The sequence below is a fragment of the Nyctibius grandis genome, chromosome 3 (genome assembly GCF_013368605.1).
Source record: "Nyctibius grandis isolate bNycGra1 chromosome 3, bNycGra1.pri, whole genome shotgun sequence".
NCBI lineage: Eukaryota > Metazoa > Chordata > Aves > Nyctibiiformes > Nyctibiidae > Nyctibius > Nyctibius grandis.
The window spans coordinates 44681171-44702066 of record NC_090660.1 but is presented as its reverse complement, the minus strand read 5'-3'; the positions used below and the strand labels follow the sequence as shown (position 1 = coordinate 44702066).

The window sequence follows — 20896 nt, the reverse complement described above, 5'->3', positions numbered from 1 at the left end:
AGCTCGGTGGGCTCATGACACTTCAGGTCATCAAGGAAGAGATGCAACATACAGATGGGCTCGTGACCAAGGGGTGGACTTAACTATGGACTCTATTGCACAGGTTATCCATGATTGTGAAACATGCGCCGCAATTAAGCAAGCCAAACGGTTAAAACCTTTGTGGTATGGGGGGCGGTGGTTGAAATATAAATATGGGGAGGCCTGGCAAATTGACTACATCACACTCCCTCAAACCCACCAGGGTAAACGCTATGTGCTTACCATGGTGGAGGCGACCACCGGATGGTTGGAAACATACTCTGTGCCCCATGCCACTGCCCGGAACACTATTCTGGGCCTTGAAAAGCAAATCTTGTGGCGACACGGCACACCAGAGAGAATTGAGTCGGACAATGGGACTCATTTCAAAAACAGTCTCATAGATAACTGGGCCAAAGAGCATGGCATCGAATGGGTATATCACATCCCCTATCATGCACCAGCCTCTGGGAAAATTGAACGATATAATGGGCTGTTAAAAACTACCCTAAAAGCAATGGGGGGTGGAACCTTTAAAAACTGGGATAAGCATTTGGCACAAGCTACCTGGCTAGTTAACACCAGAGGATCTATCAACCGAGCTGGCCCTGCTCAGTCAGATCTTTTACATACAGTAGAAGGGGATAAAGTCCCTGTGGTGCATGAAAGGAATCTGTTGGGAAAAACTGTCTGGGTTCTTCCTGCTACGGGCAAAGGTAAACCCATTCATGGGACTGCTTTTGCTCAAGGACCTGGATGTACTTGGTGGGTGATGCTGCAGGATGGTGGAGTCCGATGTGTCCCTGAAGGTGATCTGATCTTGGGTGAGAATACTTAATTCTGAACTGTATGATGTTAATTGCTGCATAATACTAACAGTGTTCATAAGTGTCTTTCAGGTTGAAGCAGTGGTGATGGGAATAGAGCTAGCTGCAAGTGGTGTCCAGTAACCTCCTCGAGACTGACATCTTTAACCTGCAACCCGTGGGCATGAACCGTGACAAAACTCATACCATGTCTCCTGCCCTGAGAGACTCCTAGCCAGATGGAAACCCACAATCCTGAACTAAATGAACTTGATGAACTTTTTTTTTTCTGTATAGAGATGAATCATAAACTAATGTTATCTGTATATATTTTAAAATGAAAAGTTAGTGGCGATCTGAGTATGACGTGAATGGTATGGAATAAGGGGTGGAATGTCTTGGTTTGGCCTAAACCACGCCGATTTTCCTTTCAGTGATTTTTACTTTCAGCTAAGTCTCCTCTAAGTAACTGCACTTTCTGAAACTAACTACATGTTTTGCAGACAGTGTCTGCTTCCAGGACTGATAACGCTCGAAGTTTGTAGTTATCGCTGAGGCACCGGTAGGGATGTTGTGCAGTAAGGCTCTTGCTGTACTTTTTCTTAGAGAAACCAAGGTCACCGCTGAATTCCTCACTGCTTACAAGTGAAAAGCCGAAGGGGGGTCGCAGCTGCAGGGGGGAGCAGACAGGGCAGGTGACCCAAAATTGACCAACGAGGGTATTCCATCCCATACACGTCATTCTCGGTATAAAGCGGGGGGATCACGAGGGTCTTGCTCTTGCTCGCTCTTGCTCTTTCTGCTATGGCCGGTGTCCAAGGAGGACTCCGACTATTTTCCTGCTGCCCCCGATCCCGATCTGTGCATCCCTGAATCCAGCTCTCGACCGTCGCTAGGCCCAGCCTGGGCCTTCCCGGAGCCTGCCCTGCAGTGCCGGTGGTGACGTTGCCGACATCGGGGGAGCTCGATCTTGGTTTTGTATATATATTTGTATATATTTGATTATTCCAATATTATTATTATACTCTTTTTCATTATTATAGGTTTATTAAAACTGTTTTAACTTTCCAACCCGTAAGTCTCTCTCCCTTTTCCCTTTCCCTTTCCCTTTGGGGGGTGGGGGGGAGGGTTAACAGAGAGCGTCTGCTGCAGGTTTAATCGCCAGCCCAGCTTTAAACCGTGACACAAGCATAATAAAAGTATTCTTAAAATAAAAAGCAGCAGCATTTATTACAAGATTATAATACATGCCAAAACAGAAGTGTCTTTTAAACCATCAAGTACGTTTATGAACTGTATTTACAGGTTTTTCCTCCCATTTTAAAACTAGAATTTGTTTTTGTATTTTCTCACATTGTTAAAAAAATAAATATTTAAAAACATGACTCAAGAACAGAGGCATACAATGAGGAAAAGGGAACCCTGGCTTGAAATGAAGCCATTCCAGCATAAGTCAAGAGCAGAATATGTGTTAGGGTTGAAAATTTAAATACGTCCTTCTTAAACTAAGAGGGTAAAATTTTGTAAAAACCAGAACAGATCACCTAAAAACTAACAATGCAAGCCTTTTTTCATTTTTATAATATCACATCAAAGTTACACAGAATGCCCCAGTGATCACTAGGGAATCTGCCACAGTCTAGCTTTTCCAATCCAATTAAGTCCATACTTCGTGGAATAATATGTCCCCCGTCTGCTGCAGGCCGAAAGTAAATGCGGTCAAACCTCATCTTGCACTTGTACTCTGCATTCAGGTTGGTATTGGAGTGGGTGTCCCAAGTATAGCGGCAGTGTTTAGGTTTATCCAAAAACTCCCAGATATCCGTAATGTTGTTAGGTAAATTACCTAGTTTAGTAACCTGAAAGTAGAAGAGGAGGAGGGGGAAATCCACAAGATACTGAATTCACAAATTTTACCTTCAAAAACAGAACCGAGTTGTCACAGTATCACTTTTTTCTGCAAAACATGAGTTGCTAAAAACAAAGATATTGGAGACATTTCTAAATTGTGGTATTTCTCAGGATACTCTAAAGCATGACTAATTGCTGTAATACTTTCTAAATCCAAAACATGTTACAAAATAAACGTTCAGCTCTGAACTTTTGAGGTATGGGGGTCAACACTGTGTTCTCTGAAACAATGTTGTTCCACTTCACTGCAATGGAATTTCACAATAGGGAAAGATGAAACACTGACCTTTTAGTAATAATGCACAAATTTCACTTTTAATATCAGCAGCCAAAAACAACTTCTAATTTTGAATGTCTTGATAATGAGGGATTAATTTTAAACTCCCAAGATCTATTTTGTCAGAGCACCCTCTTCTTTCAGAATCAGAGAGTTGAGCAAGTAAAGATCGGGTTCTCAAAATGAGAAGGTGCTTTGAAGCCAAAACTTCATTGATTATCTCTGCATCTTCTCAGATATAAGTATTACCAACAAAACATTTTGTTATTGGCGGGAGCGGGGAGCTCTTCATATATATCACCTCAGGTATAACGATGCCTCAGCATAGCAGTACTGCAGCTTCTCCTTTTTAAGAATAAATGTTGCATCTCTCTGTTCTGCCTAAGCAGGTCATTTCTCATAAAGACAACAGAGAAGTCTGAGAAGATTTTGTCAGAATACCTTCTCAAAGTAACAGGGTCGCTTATTTCTATTTACCTCACTGTCTCTGAGGTTTGTATCCCCTCCAAATATAACAGTGGTGGACTCAGACTCAGACTGCATTTTGTTTAACACTATTTGCAGTTGCTTCATACGCTCCTTAGAGTGATCTTTAGTGCTCTCCAGATGAGAGGTCATAAGGCAAAGTTCATTACCAGATATGCTCACCTGTGCATGAAACAAAGAGGCAATGTTACTATCCACACCATGATAAGAAGTTCAAAGACAAAATCTAATCACAAAGTAAATTACTGAACGACAGAGCTCTGGTTAAATTTAGTTTTACATTGAAGAAAAGTGGCTTACAGGAGGGTAACAGGCTTTTAGTTTTGTTCTCAGAGGTTACGAGACTTGAGAACAAAGTACAGCCAGGAACTTATATAAAAGATTTAAGTTTGTTAGTATCAAATGCAACTGGGTTTGTATGTTTGGAGAGGAAGTTGTTCTGCTGTTTGAGACTGTCATAGAGTAAAGCCAGTCCAGCCTTTCCTGGGATTTTTTGTTTTGAAGGCAGAAGTACAGCTGTTTAGTACATACTGACTCACTCACATGCACAACCAAAAGGTTCCTCATCATGGCGGTTGTTGGAAAAGGTATTATCTCATGTTTCAGTAGCTTCACTCTGGATTTCTTCAACATTATGACAGTGAAATAGCCATCTATGTTACCTAAAGATGAACAGGGAAAGAAATGGTCAAGGATATCTTCTGCCATGCCATAAAGAAGTTAAGGTTCTGAAAGGGACATTTTTACCATGATCTGGGAGAATCACATTAATTTGTAAGATGTACAAAGTCATTAGTTAAAAGTTTCATAATAGCAGTGTGAATTTTTCAGATTTTTTAAATGCAAATATTTAAGAAATGACTTAGCTATGGCATTTTTTTGGCTACCCTCGCTATCAGTCTTTCAAAATGCAGAAAAAATACAAAGGAAATCTCCAGGACAGCAAGCTTTTCACATGCATAATTTGCATCAAACTATATCCTGATATCAAAACACAAAAAGTAATTTAAGTGCTTCCTTCTTCACTTTACTCTTTTCATTCCTACAAGCAGTCAGAGATTTTGGCAAGGGAGACAATACAACCGAGCTTACTTTTTCCGGTCTCTGTCTTTAGAAACTGAGGGTTATTTCTTACCTGGAATAATAGTGTAACTGCCTGCTCTCGTCTGCAGAAGACAGAGTTGTGGTGGGATGACCTCTTGCAAAAACACGACATCTGGACTGTATCTGAAATAAGCAAGACAAGATTTTAAATTAACTACTGAAAGGTAGTACTGTTACACTCCGAGGCCAAATGGAACAGGGTCAGGGATTTCAGGTGTACCTTGTCCTCATCTTCCTAGATATTGTAAGAATCTGTTTTTTTTTAAAAAAAAAACAAAACAACTCCCTCCATCATATTTAGTAGCATGTAGACACGTCACTGTTGTTAAAAGGGAGGAAACAACGATTACGATGGACATGGAACTGACATGGTAATATAATGCATGACTGACTTATACCTTGTTCTTGCAAACATTTGCACAGGTTTCATGTGCTACATACACGAGGAATCCAACTTAAGCAGCTGCAAAGCAGCTTTGGAACATGTTCTGCAACATCTAAGTTCTCCAGCAGATTCCAACTGCCACCTCATTCCCTTACAACAGATCCCCTCAGGTGACCTGCTGTTCATTTTCTCCAGTCTCATCGATGCCAAGCTCTTTGATTTCGTAGAGCTGTGCAAGCAGTAACAGTTTATGTGGGGCAGCAGTCCTGAAAATGCTGATTGAGACATGGCTTTACAGCTGTCCCTATTTTTGCCATACTGCTGAATAGCCCTGCTCTAAGCAGGTGAAGGACAAACCTAGGGCCTTATTTACAGAAGAAAAATATTGTCACCCCAGATTAAAAAAAAAAGTGAAAATTGATTTAGTCAAGGAGTTTCTGCTGTTTTAAGAGGAACTTAAGTTATCATTTGTTTAAATCATTTAATTCACACTGATAAGTTACTGTATTAAGATAAAACAATTTACGTAATTGTTAAATCACTCCTAAATATATTAATGGAAGGCTTCCACTGGTGGAACTATAAAAGGTAATCACAGATGCTATTGCTTTTATCTTACCTTGCACATTTTCTTTTTTGATAGACAAGTAATAGTAATGGCAAGAGAGCCATTTCACGTTTCACTAAAAAATCTTTTTTGTTGTTTCAAACAGGTTGCTCTAGCATGAAGTTATTCATACTACTGGAATGAGACTAACAAGTTTCTTGACATTTTACCCTTCTCTCATGTTCAGGATGGAAGTACGAAGTATGCTCTTGAGGTATGACTGCAACTTGAACAATAGTGTTCATTATAAAAAAGCTTTTTGAAGTAGCCATTGCAAAATATTTAACCTTCGGGATGCTGCATAGGTTCACACCTCTTCCAACCAGTATATCAACTTTTACTCAGCTATTTAGGATTTACAAAGTAATTGTATTGTTAAGATAATTTGGGCATGAAGATTTGTAAATATCTGAAACAAGAAGCCTGCTTTTCCCTTTAAAGCTGGGTAAATGACAATACAAAGATGAAGCTATACTTACAACGCCAGGTAAGAGCAGATTCCTCTAGCTCGTTCTTTTAGGCTTCCTATATCCAGCCCATCAATGTTCCAGGTTATCAGCGAGAAGCTGCTGTCATCTTCTTGTTGCTTCGAGTCTGCACTGTTGACACTGGCATTACTAGTAGTTGCATCTCCTGTGAGGTCAATACTAAAGAGAGAGTTCGCTTGTTTGTCAACATGCATAATACTATTCTTGCTGCAATTACCCCCCTTATCTCCTAAAGAAGAATGTTTTAGACCCATCACAACTTACAGGTGGCCATCTAAAACTTTCCCAACAAATAAGTTAACATGTATTGATCTCAACATAATTTAAAAGTGCAGTACCTAAAACATACTTTACATAGCCTATGTAAAACACACTTGTCAGTGCACAGGTGAAGTAAGTGGTTTTCCCTCCTCCTTATAAGCACAAGATAACAGTGTTCTGATTTAAGTTAATCAGATGGCGACCAATGTAATCCAAAGCTCTTGGGTAATTCAACTCTTTCCCCATGCTAGAGGCAGGCTGTGTATATTAGTTTTTCAAACACTTTCCAGCATATTAGAAACAAAGAACTGCAGCCAGGACTTGCTTTTATGTGCTCAACTTTGTAGTACAGGTGAGATTCTTCCAATTGCGGGATCCCCTGGGGAGGTACATGTGCAAACTCTCTGTGACAAACTGATAGTCCTTTTCTTTGGGAATATTCACCCCAAATCCCACCTCAAAAACACAGGCCCTTGTCATGTTGATGACCCTGTTGATCCGATAAAGGCTAAACAACCCTGTCAAAGTTTGAGTGCCCAATTTAGTAACTGTTTGGGGACTATGTTGCTAAAGAGAACCAGACTCTACCTGCTAACACACAGTTGACCTGGTTTTGGCTGGGATAGAGTTAATTTTCGTCATAGCAGCTCATATGGTGCTGTGTTTTGGTCTTGTGACCAAAACAGTGTTGATATCACAGAGATGTGTTAGCTGTTGTGAGCAGTGCTTACACAGCACCAAGGCCTTCTCTGCTTCTCCTGCTGTCCTGCCAGCAAATGGGCTGGGGGTGGGCAAGAAGCTGGGAGGAGACACAGTCAGGACAGCTGACTCCAACTGATCAAAGGGATATTCCACACCATATGACATCATGCTCAGAGTATAAAGCTGGGGGAAAGAAGGAGGAAGGGGGGGACGTTAGGAGCAATGGCATTTGTCTCCCCAAGTAACCATTACGCACAATGGAGCCCTGCTGTCCTGGAGATGGCTGAACACCTGACTGCCGATGGGAAGGAGTGAAGGAATTCCTTGTTTTGCTTTGCTTGCACACGCAGCTTTTGCTTTACCTATTAAACTGTCTTTATCTCAACCCATGAGTTCTCACACCGTTACCCTTCCAATTCTCTCCCCTATCTCACTGGGGAGAAGCGAGTAAGGGGCTGTGTGGGGTTGAGCTGCCCACTGGGGTTAAATCACAGTACTGGCCCAATGTAAATTCCTTGAGTAAAGGGAAAGTCTGTAACAAAATACATTAAATAGTACCGCTAAGACGAGTTGTATTTTGGCAAAGTTGGGATACTAGAGTTTTGTTTTTAAACACAGAATTTGTATGCACACATGAAAATAAGGCCTTGAACCAAAACAAATATATTCCTTAGAACTTAGTACTGGTTTTGTACTTGGCACTGCACAGTGTAAGATTCTGCTACCATGCACAGGTAATCTAAACTGAACAGAAAAAGAAAAGCAGACAAAGGAGAGGAATCTAAAGGATATTTAAGTAGGGAAATAACGTGGTATATGCCTCCAATATTTCCACGATGACCTTTTATATTTATACTGTAACCTGAAGGACTATGAAATGAAATATGAAAGTCTGTGTGGTCTGCAGTGATCTTCCCCTGACTGGGAGGTCTCCAAATAGTCCTCCTTCCCTGCATACATCCTGCATAAAACAGCTCAAGACAGAACCCACAGTGCAAAGACAGAGCCTGGAAAAGCAAATGGTGGTGCCAGTTTGATACAGGTATATTCTGATTCCTCATGGACTACCTACAGACCAATGCTAATGTCCAGTAGGCTTGCATTTTTTTCATACATACAGTTATATCAAACAAAAAAGGGTATGCTGTTATCAAATACAGCTTATTCATAACTATAAAAATCATAAGAGCTCTTCTATATAACATGCATGTCTGTAATAAATAAATCTACAGGAATAAAGCTTTCCTCAGGACTGCAAATGGCAGTGATCTGAAAAAGCTCAATTCCACACAAAGTTCAATACCCTTGGTATGCTCTACGGGTATGTTGTGAGATAGTCAGTGTGTGCGAGACACAGGATCTTAGATCCTGACTTCCACAGGTACATTTAGCAAAGTGTGCATGTACTTGTCGATTTTATTTATAGAAATACAAATATGCATATGCCTAGTACATGATATAAATGCATAGCTTACACATAAACAAATCTGTGTGTACAGTAAAACCTGCATATGTAGTGCTGTGCAAGACAAGACCATGAAAAGAAAATGAGCTTGTCTCTTCTCCGAAAGGCTCAGAATCTACCAGCCCAGACGAAGGTGGCTGAAGCGTCCGCAGAGGGAAAGGGCAGCCCACAAGCCTGACAGCCTCTCAAGAGCCGCTATCACCCTCGAAGGGGGCGGCCTTGGGAAACAACGAGAACTTGCATGGAAACATAAATGTGAGGAACGGAAACTACCTGCCTCACTACATGCCAGCCGAGGTGCGAAAACCGGCGGAGAGAGGAGCGCTGCCCCCCCCGTGAGAGGCTACAACCCGGTGCACGGCTCTCCCCGGCTGCGGCGGGGGCCCTGCACCTTCCAGCGGCGGGGAACCTGCCTGCACCCGGCGAGGTACGGGGAGGGCGGAGGCTCCGCTCCCCTCGCCGCCGCCCTGCCAAGCCGGGCGCCCCGATCCACCTCCTCCCGTCACAGACCCCCGCCCGCCCCGGGGCTCACCTACCAGCTCCCGGGCCCCGCGCTGGCCGGCGGCACCCCGCCGGCCGCCTCCTCCTCCTCCTCCGTCTTCTCCTTCTCCAGCGGCCGCTCGAAATAGGCGTTCAGCGCCCTCTGAAACACAGCGGCACATGGCAGGGAAGGGGCCGCCGCCGCCACCGCCGGGGCAGCCCCGCGCCCCCGCCGCCACCCCCGGGCGTACCTGCATGTGCCAGTCGTTGCCGGCCAAGCAGCTGCGCGCCACCGCCACGTCGCTGCTGGTGATGGCGGTGAACTCGGAGCACAGCACCTTCCTCCGCTTGGCGACGTGTAACGCCTCCTCTTCCTCCTCCGCCGCTGCCGCCGCCGCCTGCAGCGGCTCCCCTGCCTGCGGGCACTCGGCCTCGGCCTCCTCCCGCCACTCCGCCGCTGCCTCCATGGCTCCCTGGCGGCCGGACGCTGCGGCCGGAAGCCGGGGGGAAGCCCCGCCCGCCAGGGTTACCGTTCCGGGGCGCGGGCAGGCGGGAAGGGCAGCATGGGGTTCACGGTGGAGAGCCTGCGGGAGGCCATGAAGTACATGGTGGAGTCGCAGGGCTTCGACCGGGTGCTCCGCAAGGTACGGGCGGACCGCAGGGAGAGGGCTGCGGGCGGCGTGGCATGGCGCGGCCACCTGGAGGGGCACACGGGAGGGTGTCCCGCCGGCCGTTAGCGGCGGCGCTGCCTGGACAGGCGGGCCTGCTCGTTTAAAAGCCGTTTTTTCCTCCTCCCAGAGTAAAAGGCTGTAGTAGGGTGAGGCGCGTTGCCTCGTCTCGCAGTTGCAGTCTCCGCCGCGGCCTGGCGAAGCCGTGCCGCCCTGCTGGGGCAGTACCTGCCAGCGGTGCCGCCAGCGGTGCCGCCGGGCTGCACCGGCCCGGCCGCCGGGGCCGGAGAAGGCCGAGGCCTGCGGGGGGTCGGCTGAACCCCGGGCGCGGTGGCGTGGCTGCGGGCACCTCAGGAGCCTGGTGGTGCAGGCCTGCCCTTGTTTGCCCCGGATTCAGGATATCCCAACAAGGGTGTGTGGCCGTGATGGTAATGCACGGTGGAAAACAGTTATTATTCAGTAACTCTCTGTATTCAAATACTGGAGCTGCCCTCTAGTACCTCTCTGAATCACAGAATCACAGAATGTTAGGGACTGGAAGGGACCTCGAAAAATCATCTAGTCCAATCCCCCTGCCGGGGCAGGATTACCTAGACCATATCACACAGGAACGCGTCCAGGCGGGTTTTGAATGTCTCCAGAGAAGGAGACTCCACAACCTCTCTGGGCAGCCCGTTCCAGTGTTCAGTCACCCTCACCGTAAAGAAGTTTTTTCTCATATTTATGCGGAACCTCCTGTGTTCCAGCTTGCACCCATTGCCCCTTGTCCCGTCAAGGGATGTCACTGAGAAGAGCCTGGCTCCAACCTCATGACACTTGCCCTTTACATATTTATAAACATTAATGAGGTCACCCCTCAGTCTCCTCTTCTCCAAGCTAAAGAGACCCAGCTCCCTCAGCCTCTCCTCATAAGGGAGATGTTCCACTCCTTGAAGACAAGGATTGTGCTGAATAGCTTTCTGTGAGTTATTTAGTAACTAGTATTCATCCCTTTGTAGTACCTGTGACTAAGCTAACTTTCAGGACTGTGAAATTATGACATAAATTATTACTCTTCTCTGTTTCAAAAAAGTATCTCATTATAACATCTCACACTTTGCCTTGGGGCCAGACTCTTCTCAGTGGCGCCCAGTGACAGGACAAAGGGCAATGGGCACAAACTGAAACATGGGAAGTTCCATCTAAATATGAGAAAAAACTTTACTTTGAGGGTGGCAGAGCACTGGAACAGGCTGCCCAGGGAGGTTGTGGAGTCTCCTTCTCTGGAGATATTCAAAACCAGCCTGGATGCGACCCTGTGCAACATGCTCTAGGGGAACCTGCTTTAGCAGGGGGTTGGACTAGATGATCTCCAGAGGTCCCCTCCAACCGCAACCATTCTGTGATTGAAGTCAGACTGAAAACACAAGCACTTCAGGGCTCTGCAAGTTCCTAACAAGGCCTTGTATAAAGAAATGTATTTGACTGGTACGGCTCTAATGTAATGCTATGTTATGATCAAAAAAAGTTGAAATTATGTTACTCTGTCATCTCATATATTATAGCCTGTAGGAGTGTAGCTGATGTGTTCTTGAGCTCCTGTGAAGCAGTTCCAGTATTCTCATTAAATTTGGCAACGCTAGAATTCTGCATTTGATTTCTATTTATTTGTGTAACCGTGACATGGAGAGATCCAATAAATATATCTTAAGAAAACCAACCATGTCAAAATTTATATGTTTTGCATTGTAGAGGAGCAAATGTAATATTGGAGGCGGTGCTTTCATTGACAGCTCCATGATCTGGTACATTTAATAGAAAGTCGCTATTTGCAAAGCAACTCTTACTGTCTTGTTTCCCCAAGACATTTTGGTCTTGTATATAAAAAGTATAAAGCTTTAAGTTTAAGCAGCTCATTTACGTATAAAGAGTCCAATTAGTTCTTCGTCAGCTCTTCACCATGATAACTTTACTCTCCTTTACCTTAAAATCCTACTAAGTGGAGAGCAAATACAGTATTTCACCTCATAAAGGTCACTGGCTGGAAGTGAGCCTTGGGAGACTGGCTCCTTACCTTGGTCTGGAATACTTTTAGACTTTTTCTGCAATCTCCTCCTAGAATTATGATGCTATGAACATAATCATAACAACAATAAAAATACAGTTTTGTTTGAACTTAAAGTGTCTCTTGTTTTTCTGGGAGATACCTGAAGCCTTTCTTACCATAACTAAATATGACTCAAGATTTTTCCTATTTTGGAGAAGACAGATTTTAGTCTGAAACTTTTCAGCTTCAGCATCAGACTTAGTTTCTGGTTTAATTCCAATGTGGTATCTACATAGCGCTTAACAAGTGTGGGTTTCAAAGCCCTTTATCCAAAGAAGTAGCGCATCGCAATAGTGGCTAGAAGCTGAAGCAGCACGCTGTTCACTGGGACAGACGCGTGGGAGGACAGGCACAGAAGGGCTGTGAGAAGACAAGTGCTAACCAGCAGCTCGGGCTCTGTAAGTCCTGGGAAAGCATTCAAATACTGAACTATTTTCGTCAAGGAGAGCAGGCAGCCAGTGCCAGATCAGAGCAATGACAAATGAAACCAGACCCTTTCCTTGCCTCGCTGATGGATTGGAGCACTCCCTGACGGTAGTGGAAGCCATCTGCTCCCAGTGTCAAGCATCAGGAAAGTCCTTATTAGAAATTCTGTCAGAAACTCAGGCCTCTAGTCAGTGTAGAGCAGCATGCCTGGTTTAGGACTTGGGACTTTCATTGATCAAGGTGCTGTTTCTATATTAAGACACTGCCTCAGTGATTTCCCCTCTGCTTAATTCCAGCTTTTTCCATTCGTAGATGGGCTGTGTACTACATCATCGTTTATCTTAGTATCATTTCTCTGCAAAATTTGGATAAACTTTGGCCTGTCAGATAGGGACATTGGCTGAAACTGAGCTCTTGCACTACATTATAAATAAGGAATAGTGGAACTGGAGACATTTCAATCTTAATTCCTTTTAAGATTAAAAAGATTTAAGTCAACTCAGCAGATATGGTATGGAAACATTAAGTTAAAAAAAACTTTGTAAAAAAAATTAGAAAATTAGTAGGAATTATAATAACTATTATGCCCACATTTCACTTGTGACAGTCTAAAGGTACTTCAAAGTCTTAGTTGTAGGTGTAAACATATATGCTGAACTTACCCCAGTTTTGCATCTGCTGTCAGATTTTGAATATATTTCAGATTTTGAATATAGTGCTACTAACTGAAGAAACTTGAAAAAAAGATTTTAAAATACTGAATTGCAGTAACTTCTTGGTCTCAAAAATCCAGCTTCTTGTGTTGGTTACCGGGGGAAGCATGGTACCATAGATGTACTGTAATTTTTCTATTTAACACCTATGGGCTGGAATAAAAGTGTATATGCAAGTCATGATGCTGTGATACAGCCTCGGATACTTCTGCCCAGGAGTATGAATTTCAGTTCAGGGAGGCCAGTTCAATCAGCATTTCCAGTGCTCATTTCAAAATACTGATTTTTACTGAGGTTGCTCTAGTATAATTATTAATGAATTACTGTCAGTCTCATTTCCATTTTGTGAGCTAATAAATGCGCCTTCACAACTATGGTGCACACAGAGCAGTTGTGTGTTCCCTCTAATGTGGCTTTTCAGTCACAGATTAAAGCAAAAGGAAAACTGAAGAAGAATGTTGTCTCCTAAGCAATTCCTGAGAGCGTAGAAAGTATTAAAGTTTTGTTAAGCTCTCAGTTTAAATATTTGTCTGCACTAGAAATACAAATTTTTCTAAGGCAACAATCTTCTGCTCAAAATTCATGGAAATACCTAATGTGACATTTTCCATCTTTTAATTTGTGTCAGGAGTCCAGAATCAAACAAGCTTTACATTCAGTTTGATTTGGGGCAGTATCAGGTGTTGGTAGTGTTGTCAGTAAGCTTTTTATTCCTTTTTTGGTTATACAGATGAAACTTCTTTCTGCAACTCCTGGAAAAATTGTTTGTGAAATGAAAGTAGAGGAGGAGCACACAAACAGAGGTGGCACGTTACACGGAGGTTTGACAGCCACACTTGTGGATGTGGTGTCAACAGCAGCGTTGGTGTACACAGAAAGAGCAGTGCCTGGGGTCAGCGTGGACATGAACATCACGTAGGTATCATCCACCATGTTTACCAGAACATACTAACTTTTCTTCCCCTAACACGGTATTGACTCCATTGTACATCATTTCTATGCTGTAGTACTCACTTAAAAAAGGTGTTTTCTTTGTTTTCAGAAGTCTCGTTTTGATAAATTAAAGAGGGGTTGTATTTGGGGGTATTGACATTTGGTTGCAAAATTTGAGTTGGACTTTCTTAAGCTTTTATTTGTCATACGCGTTTAAGAGACGGTACCCATTCATTCATAGAATGTAAAGGGATGTTGATATGTGGTAAATTTTAGTCTTACAAAATTGGCTCAACTTCTGTGTTCACTTGTGAAGATATATTAGAGTGTGTCCTCAAACACCAAAATCTAGGGTAAGCAGCTTTCTATAAACCCTTTTTTAATATTAGTCCATAAAGTGTTAAAACAGGAAAAATATTAAAACAGGAAACAGTTTAGCTCTGTTGTACGCTCACACAGAGGATGAATTCCAGATTGAATCAGAATTTCTCACTGGAGGAAGATTCCTTTGCTCTAGGTCATTTAAAGGTAGTTTTATATTGAGAATAGTTCTTCCTGTAATGCAAATTTAAAACGTAGTGTCTTAAAAAAAAAAAAAGTTGTTCTGAAACCTTTGATCATGCTATTATAGCTTGTCAGCTTTGCTTCATTACTTTTCATGAAGAGATTATGACTGATTTGAACTAAAGTAATCCTACTTGGAATAACTAACACAGAGCATTAAAACTCTTGGAAAAGTAACCCCTCATCAAAGCTGTGTTTAATAAAAAAAAAAAACACAACACTTTAAAAGTGTGTGGGGAGTGATCTGTATCTTTACCAGTTTCCCTTCTTCCTGCCCCCCACACCCCCTGATTTCTCCACTGGGCAGGTGGGACTGGAGCATCTATTTAAGCTTTATACTACCACTGTGATGACCAGGAAATTACTGGAAATGAAAAGCTGAAATTCTCCTATGATTATGGTTTTTCCCCTCCAGTACTGTAATAAGAGGCCAACATCTGAATTATTTACGCTGTCAAGTATGCCTACCCAATTACATAGGGGCTAAAATCTTAAGTGCCCTCTCTGGAGGTGATCCAAAATGACTGAGTAGCATAACGTTTCCTAAAGGTTATCTGAAGCAATATTAATAGCTTTGTTTAACCCAGACTAGTGCTTTCATTGAACAAGTGATATTGGATATCAAATTCCTTTTTGGGAAGGAGGTTTTTAAAGGGTTGTCACAAGGAAGCTATTTCAGTAATGGAAAGACCAGAGGGAAACAGAAACTTTTTTTTTTTTTTTAATCACAAGAGGATCAGCAGCAGCTTCCGAGAATGAAACAAGACTGAAACCCTGCTCCCTGTTGGCTAATGGGGCTTGTGCTACATCAGCATTAGGCGTGACTGACATACTTTTGACATGGTGTCATGTATAAAAATGGACTGGTTGATGAAATTTATCTCAAGATTTATATCCAGCAATTATACATTCTCCTCTAACTCTAACATTTGATTATTGTTCCCTTACCTCAGATCATGATTGGATCATGTTCCTCCAAAGTCTTTCCAGGCGTTTTGTGGGGGAATTTCCTCCTGTTCCCTGCAAAGTGTGTTTTAAAAGCATACCCTTCTACTTATGTAAATAAAACCAAGAGTTATCTAATGAATGGAAACAGCTTTAAACCTGGGAAGTTTGAAGGTTTCCCAGATTTCCATGATTTTCTCTGACTAGGGTATGGGAAGCAGTTAACCTATGCTTAGGTTCCATACAGAAATGACCTTCTGGAGCCTGTGTAACAGAGATATTTTTCAGCTGAACCAGCCAGACTGGTTTAGAAAGGCTGGAGAGAGCCAGCAGTGGCTGGAATAGGACTTGGAGCTGAACTTTTAATGGAAACCTTTGATACCCAATTGTTCCCATTCCAAAATGGAAGAGAACTTGGTTCCTCAGAACCAAGCCAGTGGGTTTCTTTCTATCCTCCATTTTCTCAGAGAATTCTTATACTGAATTACCACTGCAGTACTTAGGGGGACCCAAGGACTTTTAAGAAGTGGGGATTTGCAAGCAGGCAGGCAGAGAGATGTGTCTTTATTACTCACTTTTGCTAATTCCCTTCATGATAACTTAAAATACAAGAATGTTCTTGGATTTGTGCTCGGTACAGCCTCTTACCTGATAATTTTGTTCTTCATTGAAGATACACTGCTGCTGCTAAGATTGGAGAAGAGATACTGATTACAGCTCAGATTTTGAAGCAAGGAAGAAATATTGCATTTGCCAGCGTGGATTTAACAAACAAGACGACAGGAAAGTTAATTGCACAAGGTAGACATACAAAGTATATAGGAAATTAATTTAAAAAATAGTAATGTTGGGCTTAAGAATCCCGTATAGAATGATTTTCTCATTTATGCAATAAGACATCATCTGCACAAAGTTGTGATAGTCTGTAGAAAGTGAATTAGTCTCACTGCCATAATAAACGAACAAATTTCTTAATCACCACCAGTATTGCTACAAGCCTAAAATTAATGCCTATTTTTGGATGAACAATAGAGTGTGATAGCATGGGGATGCATCTGGCTTTTTTTGGTCAAGATAGCAGAAGGAAAGAGCCTTAGGACTAGCCATATGGTTTACCATCATAACAGTGTTTTAAGAGATCTCTGGGTTTTTTGCCTGTGGTGTCATCATGTGACAAAGTGACCTTGTCTTCACGCCCATCAGTCACATTCAAACACCACTATATATGCTTACAAACTGAACTACTCATTCTGTAAGATGGTAGTACAGAGTTCCTATAACAGTGTTAAACTGGTTTGAAAGTGTAAAGCAGGCTAATACAGAATGTAATTTACTGATGCTGTAACAAATTCAAAAGTATTCAATAAAGCATTCTGAAACTACCTTTTTAAAGATTATTTAATAATTTTGTAATGTAAATGTAAAGTGTAACCAATGTAAAGTGGCTGAGAGAGGGTGTGGTGGAGCTCTTGTACACGAATTCACCTGTGATTTCATCATCATCTCCCTGCGATTCCTGAATGTGAAAATGCAGTTACATCATCAGGGCTTTTCACCGCTACCTACCTGAAGTTCTGGCTATATTTGTTTAAAAACCATTAGCTGAGAGTTAGAGATGTATCAAAATAAATTTGGTGAGCCTTTCATCAGGCTAAGGCTGTAGATGGGTTGAATTTGCTAGAGTTAAGCTGCTGTTCATCAGCTGAAGACTTGTCTCCTCATGCACTGTTGTGGACAGGTTTAACTGCTTTCTTCAAATTGATGACAACCGACCCTTGGCAAGGCTATCCCACTGCCACAAAACCAGCGATGCTACATATGCAGTGCAAGTTTACATAAATCATGACCTTAGTTTTTTCTTCTCTAGTGGAAGATTTGAAAAAGTTAATCTAATCTACACTAGTAAAGCACATACATAATTCTTTTTGTCATGGAAGTTGACTCATTGTCTTTAGTGATTTGAATTTTGTGATTAAATGTGCAGTTAGGGCATTTTTTTGTGCATTCCTAAACCTAAAGAAATAATTTCCAATGAGTTAATTGACCTGTTCATGCAGACTGGTTTTCAATACAAAGTTGAACAAGTTTCTAATATATCAGAAATCTTTCCAAAACGACTTTCAAACAAGCGATATAGCTGATAACTTATGCTTCAATGGAAGTTCTCCAAAAAAATACCTAGAGTAGGCTTAGGCTATCAGCATGTATTTTTGCTGCAAGTTTCGAACAGTTGTTCGTGGTATATACATTCTCAACAAAAGCTTTTTCTCTGAGGCCGTCTCAGAAGCGTACATGGCTTACATGCCTGTGGCTAGTTGAGCTTTTAATAGTAGCGTCCTCTCTTCAGCAGTACATGCATAATCATTTTTTCCCCAGTACTTGCATTCATGCCCAGAATCATCCCTGAATCCCATTTATAGAAACACAATGCTTTGCTAAAGCAGTTCTGTGAAGATACTTATTACAGGAGCAACCTTTTTTTGTTTTAAATCTTTGCTCAGCAGAACTATATGCCTCACTGTATTAAATTGTTTCTGACTTTATGGCTGCCTCTGCCTGGAGATCAATTATGAGTCTTAAGCATCTCCAGCTCCTCTACAATTACTAGGATGAGCAGACAGAGAGGATCCATCATAGCGTGTGGACATACCTAGTCGGTTTAGCAATTGCTGTTCTGGTCATCTTCTTATTAACATGTTCTGGCACCTCCAGTCATCTTTTTGCTCATTCTTAAGTTTACCAGTTTTCTTCCATAGGTTACCCACGTAGTAACGTGCAAGAGGTGAAGGAAATAGAAGTGAGGATTAAACCTGCTCCCCCCACCTACTATAAACCCACCCTCCTCACTGAAACATGAGTAGTTTTGACTATTATCTGCAATAAAAGGCAGAGGGTGAGAATGAAGGAGGTGCCAAATTCAATACGTGCCAATAAGATTCAGAACGCTCTCAGCTCTGTGCGCTGGGGCACTCTGTCCTTGTATAACTGTCCCACTGCAACTTAGCATGACTTCCCTCAAACAAAGCTGGCTGCCTCAGGAACCTACCATAGTTAAGTGGTCTCATTCTATCACTTAGCATTCATCATATCTACATAATTACAATTGAAAAGTGTACCGGCAAATTAAGAGTGGCAAACCTCAACATGGAAACAACAGTATCCTCCTGTTCCCATTGGAGCCTGGCAAGAAATGTTGCAGGCTGAGAGGCAAACAAAAAACAAACCCTTCCTGAAGTAACAAGTGAATTCTCTTCTCCCTTGTAACAGACTATTCAACACAGTATTTTAGTGCTGCCTAATTAATAAGAGGGACATCATTAATATGCAGGCCAGTTATTTTAGAAGCTTTTCATTAAAATGATTATTTTAAGACAACCTTGTCTGTTATCCCTCCACCAGCAGCACATGCTGACCTCAATTTATTTCACAACTTAACTTAGGCTTGGAGATGATTTTAAAAGGAATTGTCACCATTGAGCTTGCTTAGCTTTGGGAGTAAATTGTCAAACATCAGACAATATTTGGAAGTGTTCTTTACTGATTTCACCCTAACCTACATGTTGAAAAATCTGTATCTTACCTTAGCTGAGTCTGAAATGAAGTAATGGGAAACAATCACTATAATAAGGACAAATGGCACATGGTTCCACCTGGCATCAGAACAAACAGATCTCCTGGGGGGTTGACCTGGTTCTATCACTGCAGATTTAGGCACAGTTCCCTTACAAGCAAGCAAATAAAAGTGACTTGATGAGATCATCCTGTGGGTCTTATTAGTATACCAGATTACATATCCAATAACTGACAGACATCTGTAAGCTCCATATCTTACAGCTGCAAATGAGACTATCCCTCACATATTGTTCTGGTTTGTTTTGTTTGGGTTTTTTTTTAAATTTTTTTCTTTTTTAAACATACTGTCCTGGTTTTGCAAGGATAAAATTTACAGAATTAATTTTCTGTTACATTTTGTTTCAGTTTGTGGCCAGCTGTAGTATGGTGATCAAGGCCATTAGCAGTGACAGCCAGGGCAGCTGCCCCACACTGGCCCACAGGTGTGTTCTATAACATTAACATCAGATTCACTATAAATGGGAAAGCTTGCTGAGGATGGGAGGGGCTCTTTGCTCTACTCTCTTCTCCCTCTTTCTCCTTCTCAATAGTTGCTCTCCCTGGAATGACTTGCCACCACTCTGTGGGCTAAGTATAATTTTGTCTTTATTAGTATTGATATTGGTTTTCTTATTTTATTAAATGCATTTAAATTTCAACCCACAAGTCTCCCTCCTTTTCCCAGTTCCTTTTCTCAGCTGGGGAGGGGTCTTGGGTGATGGAACAAGTGGTTATTGTTTAGCCCTGGGTGCAGGCTAAACAGAGACACATACCAAACACCTACACCATACTCCTTGATGTCTAGAGGTCTGTTCTTATGGAGGGCCACACTTTTCACATAGTGGTATGTATGCAACACATTGTGGAAGTTTGTCTCTATCAGTGAAAGTCACTGCAGCTTTCCACTTCATGCAGTGTATCCATCAGCCAAGTGCTTCATGCTGGTTTCACATCACTACTATTGCACAGATGCATTCAGGCTGACAGCCAGGTACTCGCACAGTGGTAGGACTGTGCATTACAGATCCCTTGAGAAAATGAGGAATCAGAACAGAATCCCACTGGCATTTAAAACTAAGAGTCCAGATGCTAATCAGGACAAATACTGATCACTGATTAAGGTGCTCTGAGGAGGGATTTAATTATTAAGGATTCCAGGTCTTGGGAAGAAGCAACTTATCAGTGACAAACTGGGGAGAGGGGAAGGTAAGGAAAGCACTGCTGAGACAGGCATTAAACTACCAGGACTCCTTGTTCATCATCTTCCAGGTTGGGGCACCTGTCACAGGTGTCTCATGGCTGAGCTGCTTCACCAAGGTTACTCTGCCAATTTAATTATGAGCTAGTTGGTCTAGAATTCTCAAATTGGCAAGCGTTACCACCTAAAGGAGAGGGGGGAGGGGGACAGAGTTAGGCTGTTAAGTAACTGTTCTGAACAGCAGTTCAATTCTGTTCAGCTTCACTGACTGGCTTCGAGCCACTGCCAGGGCACATGGGAGAATTTCCTAACTGCATTTTATCACTAACCATTTTAGAAGTCTCTATCTGCAGAAACCATTTAGCCAGTAGAAAGCAACCCCAAAACCTCTCCCTTACCTCACTGTCCATGGGAATGAAGAAAAAAACACTTTCTTCTATTGCTATTTTGCCTTTGTGATTCTGTAATGCATTCACTGAATGACTGCTGTTACCAGATCCCCTGGTCCCAAGCTGCCATGTTTGTGGGACACTGCAACAGATACAGTTCTTGCATAAACCAGAGCAAATTACCTTCAAGCCCTAATGAAACAAGACACATCGGCTATCCTCCAGAAAAAAAAAAGAAAAACACCTACTTTTGTTCACCCAAACAGTACCTGGGGCTGTACCGCTGTAGTAAGATTCTGGATCTTTGCTTCCTTTTGCTTAAAAGCAGTAGCTGCTTGAATAGTTTTTTGAGTCCACAAAAGCAGCTTG

The 20896-nt window shown here is 42.3% G+C and overlaps 2 protein-coding genes across 2 annotated transcripts; one reads left to right on the top strand and one right to left on the bottom strand.

Moving 5' to 3' along the window:
* Positions 1-2029: 2029 nt before the first annotated feature.
* On the bottom strand, positions 2030-9500 carry TDP2 (tyrosyl-DNA phosphodiesterase 2). Its single transcript, XM_068397080.1, has 7 exons — positions 9245-9500; positions 9050-9156; positions 6077-6244; positions 4637-4728; positions 4045-4163; positions 3493-3663; positions 2030-2686 (listed from the first exon to the last, which is right to left on the bottom strand). The coding sequence occupies exons 1-7, from the start codon at positions 9458-9460 to the stop codon at positions 2405-2407; spliced, it is 1155 nt and encodes a 384-aa protein (XP_068253181.1). The 5' UTR covers positions 9461-9500; the 3' UTR covers positions 2030-2404.
* Positions 9333-16710, top strand: ACOT13 (acyl-CoA thioesterase 13). Its single transcript, XM_068397081.1, is given in 4 exon segments — positions 9333-9546; positions 9549-9637; positions 13617-13801; positions 16002-16710. Coding segments are annotated over 4 exon segments (519 nt in total). The 5' UTR covers positions 9333-9458; the 3' UTR covers positions 16159-16710.
* The last annotated feature ends 4186 nt before the right edge of the window (positions 16711-20896 follow it).